Here is a 9,871-nt window from a genome sequence, read left to right as displayed (position 1 = left end):
GATACAACAACCAAGCCTTTCCCGACTATTTGGGGTCAGCTACATGGATCAAGCAGTGCCATGATATTCTATCACAAATCAGGTCTATAGACAAAGCGTTGAACTCTAATTCTTTCTTTAGAATTCTACGTATAGTTTTCACATTCTCCCTCTACCTCTGGCGATTGACTCATTATCCATCTGACCGACTCTCCTTAACGAGGCTTCTATAGGTCTTCTTTGCACATGTCAAACCACGTAAGATGAGATTCTACAATTTTTTCTACAATACGTGCTACCCCAACTTTCTCTTTGCATCCACTCCTAATCCTATCCTATCAGGATATAGATATAGATAGTTATAAAGAATCTTGATCATCAAGTATTATTGTTTGAGGCATATAAAAAAAGTATATTGTTTGACATCTAAAACCTATCTTGGTTTTATAGAGTAGGTCCGTGACAATATAATATTTTTCTTACATTCTTTTGTATTATTATATCCATGGTCCATGGATTCCATGCTCTTCCATTTCTGGTTTCTTATGTTGTTCCTTTGGTTACTATTCTTTCTGGATTGGATTTGGAGTTGTTTAACAGTGTTATATTTGTTTGGTTATTTACTTCTTTTAGAGTTCATGATATCTGAGAAAATGATAGAAAGTGAAGGAGATGATAATGGAAAGTATATATATATATACAGAGAGAGAGAGAGAAGAAAAATGTATTTGGAATTTACAAATTGTAAACTATCATAAGAGTAACTGAATCTGATCTGCTTCAGGTACATTCAGTTGTTCTTGACACTGTAGAACACTAACTAACTATGAGCTGGTGACAGTTTTGTTGACACGTCAGCAAACTTGCATAATCTGATATATCACTACATATTCTAATAATTCTGATTTCTTTCGTAGAAAGAGAGACATACAGAGAGTGGAAAGTTCCTGTATAATGGAAACTTCCTCTCGTGAATATGTTAAATAGCACTGTAGTTTGTCATTCTTGGAGTTGGAGAATACATGACCTGTGTTATCACACTCACAGCGAAAGCTACTTCAGGTCACATTACTGTTATAATAAACTTTACCAATCCACATCCTATTCGCTCTAGTGTTGAAGAAGATATTTGTCATTTTCTTGGTGTTTCATATTAGGAACCTTTGGAGTCTCCATATGGTTTGGCTTCTGACATACTTGTTTATTTATGAAAATCAAGGGTGTACTTTCCTTTATGAAGTAAGATAACCTTGTTGCCCAAGTCAACACCAATTTCTAAGAAATACTTCAGAGCACACATAATTCTAGTGTGGAAATCTGTCTGAGTAAAAGATATGAGAGCTTAAGGCAGAATACAGTGTAGTAGTTACCCCAGAATATTTATATGCTATAGCAAAGAGAGTGGCTGCAATGGAGAAACTTCGAATATTGTTCAACAAACACATAAATGATAATCCCTTGTAGTTTTAAAACGTTATACCATCAATCAGAGCTAAACTCGATCAGACTCCTCTGGAATAAATTCAACAATCACGAATCTCATTGACCATTGGGTTCAATCATATGACACATGTTCTTTATCCAAAATTTTATGATATTACTTAACTGAATATGTGGGAACAATGCCTCAATTTTTGATGAGAATTGGGCACAACATTTATACACGGGGTTAGACAAATGAATCCCTAAACTTAATGGATCAGGATCAGCTATGTAAGGAATCTAATAAAGATAAAGGTACAACACAATCAACTCAATACAAATAATATCCTATAATATATCAACACCCCCTCAAGCTGGAACATATATATCATATGCATCCAAGTTGTGACATAAACATGTTATCCTAGGACCCCACAAAGGTTTGGTTAAGTTATCGGCAAGCTGATTTTGGGAGCAAATACAATGTCATTCTGATGCCATATATGATATTTTCTCTAATGGAATGACTATCAACCTCAATATGCTTTGTTCTCTCATGAAAGACTGGATTGAATGAAAGATGCAAAGCTGACTGGTCATCACACATTAGCTTCACGGAATCATCTCTGTAGAATTGTAACTCCTAAAGTAAATGCTTAAGCACATGAGCTCTTCTGTAGTATAAAGTCATGGCTCGATACTCAGCTTTTGTGCTTGACTTGGCAACAACATTATGCTTTTTACTCTTCCATGAGATAATATTTTGACCTATTAACAATTAGTTACATGTAGCAGATTGTCTATAACTTGGATCTCCTGCCCAATCTGCATTTGAATACTCAACAATGACATTATGTCCTCGATTTGTATAAACAATTCCTTTTCGAATGTTCCTTTAATGTTGCCAAGGATTCAAGCAACTGTATGTCAATGACTGTAAGAAAAAGAAGAAAACTAAGAAGAGAGAAGAGAGAAAGAGAGAGAGAGCAGTTATTGTAACTAACTCTTAGTTAGTTATTTTCTATTTCTGAATTCTTAATTGATGAGTGCTTACTCAATCCTTTTTATAGGAGAATAGAGGCACAACTGTTTCTTACAATCAGTTTTGCCAACTGGCAATATTAACTACTCTAATACATGTACATCAGATTATCCCCTAACTCCTTGAAGTGCATTTCTAAGTAATTTTAAGTCTGAAAGCAATTTAGATCCATTAGAACTCCTAGGAAGGTTGTAGAACGCGTGCTTTGTCTCTGGCAAGTTGAACTTGAGGGTTAAGTCGACATAGTTTTTTGGGTCTAAGTTGTTTGAGTTGCTGAAGGTTTGGAATGCAGTATGTTCTAAGATACTCTAAATAAATCTAATATATAATCATCATAATATAGGATATTCTCTTTATATATAAGTATCTTGTAGATATTCTTTATAGTATAATTTAAGATCTTCTGAGATACTTTTATATATTCTAGCAATAACAATAGCTATTTTCTTCTTGTATTGATATATTTACTCTCGCTTGATAGATTTCAGTTCCTGGAGCAAGTTTGAAATGTTTGAGGGTGCAACTTGCAGCCCACTCTTCCTTTTATTATTAGTGCCTTGCATTGTGGGGCACATGCTCAGTTGCCTGAGTTTTGCTACTGTTTGCATACTTGTTTGGTGTATATCATGCCTGGTACCATTTAGCTTCTGGAAAGCCCCAACCCATGGTTAAAAGGGTTCCAAAAGCTCAACTGTTATATGCACATAGTCTTCTAGTATATTCAGTGTTTAGCAATATCGGAATAGGAATTATATTATATATGACATAAGAGTCTTCAACTTTTGTATGCGTTTTTCAGTTTAAGTATTCTTTGTTAGAGAAACAAGTTGTAAGACCAGTTTTTTTCCAGATATTTCTGCTTCTGGCAATTCTTCAGGTAATGAGATGCATAATTATATTGCTCGCAGTGATGACCATATTGGTCACCAAATGTTAAAGGACATACAAACAATTGGATCTGCTTATGATCGCTACCTTCATAGTGGGGTAACATTTTATCTTGATAAGTTTACATAAATATGTTACTGTTTATTTCTTGGGCGCTTAGACGTGTTTGCTAAAAAATATGCATCCTTTTTCGTTTTAAAGCAACCTTCTTCGCTTACTTCTGGGGAAACTAGTACAACTAGTGCTCTTGGATTGGGGAGGGGTGGTGGTGGATTTCCAGGCTATCCACTAGCTGATCCTTCAGCCATGGGGCATCATGGAGGTGATGGTCGTGGTCTTACACCAAATGGAAGAGGTGTTAATTATGGTGGCCAGCTACCAGTTGATGCAGCTTACAGGCCTGGACCTGAGACAGTACCTCTACCTCCAGATGCTTCAAATACTTTATATGTTGAAGGTCTCCCTTCCGACTGCACAAAAAGAGAAGTGGCACGTATCCTTTTTGTTCTAATGCAGTGCTTAGTAATTGTAACATCTTACATCTATGCCTCCTGAGCTTTATTTGTTTCAATTCAGTTATTCATATTCCTTGACATCATCTTTAGATATTTTTCGCCCTTTTGTTGGATATAGAGAAGTGAGACTTGTGAGCAAAGAATCCAAACATGTGAGTATACTATTTGTAACAGATTTCTGCTTGTCCTCTTTTATTATTTAGTTGATTGGTTGGAAGTTACAATGTCCACTTTGTGATGAAATGCCTGTTCATTGCAGCGAGGTGGAGATCCTCTGATCCTTTGTTTTGTGGACTTTGAAAATCCAGCTTGTGCAGCAACTGCTATGAGTGCCTTGCAAGGTATCATTTCTCGTTACCTGCTGATATAAAAGGAAATTAGTTTCTGGTTTTGATTCTGTGGATCATCTAGCTGAATCACCTTAAATATGAGATAACAATGATGATGAAGGTTGTGAAAAATAGAGAATGCACTTAATTTTTTGTTTTCTTGTATGACATGACTATTGAGTTTTTTGTTTTTGGATAGTTTAATTATGAATCAGATTGGAAGAAAAAAATGTTAAGCTGGAGGGTACTTGATATGGTATGCTTATCGGACTCAAAACTAACACAATATCTTGGTGAATGAAAAAGATACCAGCTTGCTGAAGTAGTATAATATTTAGTGCAGTGACTGGCAACCTCCATGACCCTCACCTTCATCTCAAGTAACATAAAAAGAACACATACTACGATGCACCTGTTCTATGACTTATTCTGAAATTGTTACAATTCTGGGAAATTGTTTTATCCAATGGTGGAACATTATCACCACCACTATAATCAATATCACGAATTAAGAGATCTTCTCGATTATCCATTTGATCTTTTGATTGCTTAAAGTAGGATAGTTGATGGAGTTTTGTCTTTTTTCGCCCTTCTTTTCACTAGACTTGATTTCATAATTATAAAAAGATCAGCCTTTTAAGTTTGACAAAAACAATTCTGTTGTTTAACCATTAAAGAGAATTTAAATTCAAGAAGAATACTACAGTCACAAAAAATGAATAGGTATTCAATTTGAACTGTTCAACTAGAATGCAAGACTCGATGCTAACGGCCATGCTTAGTTATACTTGTTGTAGTCAGCATGTGCTCCCTTGATTGCCAAGCTATCAGCTGTCCATAATCATCATATTCGGTCATAAAATTCATTCTTGAATTTTGTGTTTTATGATTTTCACATAATTATGTACTGGAATTTCTTAATGTTTGCTGACATTGTTGTTTGGATGGCACAGGTTATAAAGTAGATGAACTCCATCCTGAGTCCAGTCACTTGCGGCTTCAGTTTTCTCGGTATCCTGGTCCAAGATCTGGATCTGGCCCTGGCCCTGGCCCTGCATCTCGTGGTAAGAGGTAAAAGCTAGTTCACATAGGCCATCTGTGTTTTATGCTCATCAGAATGTTGATGGTCTTATTTATTTATACATGATTTTGGGGCAAGAATGTTCATGGACCATTCCTCCCCACTTGCACTTTTTATTGCTATCTCAGATCCCTTGAGATGCACTTTTTAACCAGCTGAGATCAAAGTACAGTTTCATTTTAGCAAATATTACAGATGTAGTGTTTTTAAGATATATATATATCCATTTAGTCTGGTGTATTATTATTGATAAATTTAGTATGAACCTGCTGTCCGATATTGTAGGGTATATTTTGTGTTGCCCAAATAACTATATTTTTAAAATTATTTCATTATTATTCTTTGCTTAATCAATATTACTGGTTATCCTGGTATGGTACCTACACTTGGGTATGTGCTTTAGGGAGCTATATTATATATGGGTGTGAGACTGGGTAATATGTGCATCTCAAGTATCTCTTATGCACAGTTAAGATTCTTATTGATCTTGATTTTGTTAACTTGTTATGGTGGTAAAATAAAAATTAACTGAATATGGAAAAAAATTAAAAAATTATTAGACCTTCCATGATCTTATTACAAGTTCCAAGTTTAGATGCATTAAGATTTATTTATTACGCTTCTATAAAGTTTTGTTCAGTTTATGTCCGTACTTTGTCTTGTCGTAGTGTTTTATAAAAATCCTGCTTAGGTACTTGCTACTCAGTATGACTAGGAGATCATGAGTTTAAATTATGGAAATAATCTATCTGCTCATAGGATAAGGTTGTATACATTTACTTTCACTATTCCCTAGTAGTGAAAGCTTCATTCACACCCTTTTCTATATGCTTGTGGTTGTGTTTTTATACATTCTCTTTCCTCTTGCATGAAGTTTTCTTTAGAATTAAAAAATATAGCTTTTCATTTAACGGTCAACAGGGTTTCAGTATTTTTTTTTCCTGTCATTTTTTACCATTTAAAAGTTCGACCGAAATGGTTAGAAGTGGTTTTTTAAATTAAAAATAATTTAAAACTTAAACAAACGTGACCTCGATGAAAATCAATATTTTCAACTAACATAAACCGATAGTTTCTTGGGTGTCAACAATTTGTGTGGGTTAGTTTACCAATTTATTGTGTGGGTATTATTTATTTAATATTTTTTTATGCACAATTGTAAGGAAGGTTTCATATCATTATCAAAGTGAGGTAGCATAATCTAGAATTAGAAAAGGTTGGTCTAATTATAATCAGACGATGAAATGTGTGCAAAGACGTGATGAAGTGTATACATCTGGTTTAGGCATCTTCTCATAAAAAGCCAACATGGAAATGACGAGTTTTCAAATATGTGATAGTGTTGCTTTGTGTGGCCTAAAGCTTTTATATGATACCAATAATAACACCACTTGATCATGTAACATAAGAGTTTCCTCTGTCCCATGAAATTGGACAATAAAGCTATTGTCTTAATTTTGACTTGTTTTTCCTAAGTTTACTTGGCCAGTTTCAAAGTAATGTTAATATGTTGAAAAAATGATGTATTTTCCTACAAAATCTATTTATAAGTTCTTTAAACAATACAAAAATGACATGTGACAACATGTATTTTAAAGTGATACTTTCTTATGGCAGTGTCTTTAATGTAGTACGTTATATCGTTACTAAATCTTTAATATAGTATCAGTCATCACTTTAATAAAGATATATCATTACTCAATCTTTATTGTAATATTGTCAATCATCACTTTAATAAAGAAACAAGCAGGTAAATGTACCAATCGATTTGAGATTATAGAATGTTTTTCTTCAAATTAATGTACTCGCATGTTACTACTATTTTTTTTTTGCTTCAAATAGTTTGAGATTTAAGGAAAGAGTTGAACCAACTGTTATAAATTTATAATTTATAATTAACGTGGACATTATATATTTAATACAATGATATCAGTCATTTATTTCCAATGTTATATTATAAGTGATCTAATTACTCGCTTCGCCTTAAATTTCTAAAAGCTGATAACGAATATGGGCTTAATGGGTGGACACTAGGTTAACTCATAGGGGATAATGAAAACCATATAAGCTAACGCATAAAGAAGGTTATGGTCTCCAACACATCAAATCAAATTCAATTTTCTCTTCTCTCCATCAGAGTGAAAACGCAAGTCCTAAGAAGAATGAGGGATTTGGTTGAGGAAAGTCATCATACCACAAAACTTCAAAACTTCTTTTAGAAACGTAGATCAAAGGAGCATATCTAGGAACATGGATTTAGGTATGATACTTCACCTTTTGTTTCATATATGTGTGTGAGAATCATGAGATTCAAGATTCTATGATTGATATTACAACAATCATAAGGAGTTCCCATCAAGTGTATCAGAGTAGAGGTTCTGAATTTTTATGATTATCCATTAAAGGTGTTTTCTCAAATCTTGTATGAACCCTAATTTTAATTTGAGGATTATTAAATTCTTCTGCTATTATGTTATAAATATTAGGAATATTGAATTGCTTCCGCACAGCAATTTTTTTCATGAATCATAATTGTACACACATCATATGTAAGATTCAATACTTTGTGATAAATGTGAAAAACGTTTTGTTTTCCTTTATCTGCCAAGATTGCAACAATTGGTTATTGATTATAATGGTATGGTGTTTTCATTTCAATGGATTCAAATTGGCGTTTAACACACTGTTTGAATTTTTTTATAATTTTAAATTGTGATTATATTAACTTAATGTTTGGGTAATTCATGTGAAGATATGTCCTGATTTCAATGTCTCCCATTCATAGAATGTCAGTGTTGTGCGATGTTCTTTTTTTGTGCGGCAACATGTAAAAAGAAAATATATGTGGAGTTTATGGATTGTATTTTATATTTCATTGCACATAACATGAACGCACAACATCTGTTTACTATAGCGTTACTTGATAATGATTTACATTTGTGTTTCTTTTCTTAATCTAGGTCCAATTTACATTTGATTAAGATGCATTTTTTTAATACATTGATATGTATGAATTATATATTATTATTTTGGAATTATTATTGGATTAGATTTGGTAATCATAAAAGATATTAAATCTAAAGATTTTAATTCCAAGATTATATTTCTTTTGTAATTGACTCATATTGCTTATTTTTTGTCTGGTAATTATTTTGAAGTAATAGATGCAATATGTTGCTAAAGTAACCTCTATTGTGGAAATTATAGAAATTACATAGATGTGTATGAGATTATTTATGCGAATTGCGTTCGGCCCAAAGGAAGACACAATTTGGCCAAATAATAACATACATGTGCTGATAAATATGTAACAATTATAAAGTTTTTTTCTTCATTTGAATAATAGTCGGTCCAAAGAAAGATTATTATTTGACAGAACTAATTGTTAATATTTGATCATTACATTTAGAATACCACTTACAAATTGATTTCTCTGTCCAAACACTAGAATTTGATGTTGTGCTAGGTATCTTGTGATTGGTCTATTATGTGAACATGTCTTGTTTTATATATGTTACATGACTTGTTTGTTAAGATGTGAACATGCCATTAATTCCTTGTTGTGTGGATTCAGTGTCTTTTACCAATGCTGCAAATTTTTCTGCTCAAATCAGTAACATCTCATTGCTGAATGGGACAAACTTTAAGGTATGGAAGGAAGTCGTAGAAATTATTCTCGGTTGTATGGATTTGGATCTGGCACTTCGTGTGAAGAAACTCATTTCCACTACGGAAAACCTCGATGAGGCTAAAATTGAGAAATCGGAATGCTCTAACTGAATGTGTCTAATGATCATGAAACGCTCTATTCCAGATGCGTTTCGGGGCTCTATATCTGAGGTTGAAAGTGCAAGGAAGTTCCTTGAAGAAATAGAACAATTCTTTGCCAAGAATGAAAAGGCGAAGACGAGTAGCCTTTTGGCTAAACTCATATCCATGAAGTATAAAGGCAAAGGGAACATAAGGGAGTAAATTATGGCGATGTCTAATCTCGCATCAAAACTCAAATCACTTAAGTTAGAGCTTGGTGATGACCTGCTCGTGCACTTGGTTTTGATATCTCTTCCTGCATGATAAGTGTCAAACATACTTAAATTTTATACACTTTTATGGCACTTATCTTAAGCATAATTGAGAAAAATCAACTTAAAAATAATACTTTTTGGATAAAATATCACAATCTTGTATATTTGTGTTTGTATTTCTCTTTAATGTGTTTTGTAGGATTTAGAAAGAAAAAGAAAAGAGAATAAAGACTCATGGTCCAAGAAGAAAAAGAAGTCAAACTCAAGGTGCTCAAGCAGGCAGCTTAGCATGGACCAAGCTATGCTAAGCTGACCTGGACACCAGCCTGACACGGTCAGACCCAGCCTGGCTCAGTCAAACCAACCAGGCACATACCAAGTTGCTCAAGCAGGGAGCTCAGAACACCTGCTTGACCTCTCAACCTAGCACCAGACAAAGCCTGACACGGTCATAACACAAGCTTGGCACGGTCAGACACAAGCCTGGCACACGCCCAAGCTACTCAAGCAGGCAGCTCAGCGGTGCCACATGTGTGCTCAATGGTGAACCAGACACCTGACCAGGTCAGCAAGCACCAAGCCACGTCTCA

At 33.9% G+C, this 9,871-nt stretch overlaps 1 protein-coding gene across 2 annotated transcripts; it reads left to right on the top strand.

The window, feature by feature from the left end:
• On the top strand, positions 3,091–5,594 carry LOC109349883 (RNA-binding protein 1-like). Of its 2 annotated transcripts, none has more exons than XM_019590922.1 (5): positions 3,091–3,430; positions 3,533–3,824; positions 3,937–3,998; positions 4,106–4,187; positions 5,129–5,594. In XM_019590922.1, the coding sequence occupies exons 1-5, from the start codon at positions 3,329–3,331 to the stop codon at positions 5,248–5,250; spliced, it is 660 nt and encodes a 219-aa protein (XP_019446467.1). In that variant the 5' UTR covers positions 3,091–3,328; the 3' UTR covers positions 5,251–5,594. The 2 variants fall into 2 exon arrangements, with proteins under 2 accessions (XP_019446467.1, XP_019446468.1); XM_019590923.1 differs by lacking the exon at positions 5,129–5,594 and adding an exon at positions 4,921–5,020.

Source organism: Lupinus angustifolius, chromosome LG06, assembly GCF_001865875.1.
Source record: "Lupinus angustifolius cultivar Tanjil chromosome LG06, LupAngTanjil_v1.0, whole genome shotgun sequence".
NCBI lineage: Eukaryota > Viridiplantae > Streptophyta > Magnoliopsida > Fabales > Fabaceae > Lupinus > Lupinus angustifolius.
Note: the sequence above shows the minus strand (reverse complement) of the source record. Positions and strands in the feature narration are given on the sequence as shown.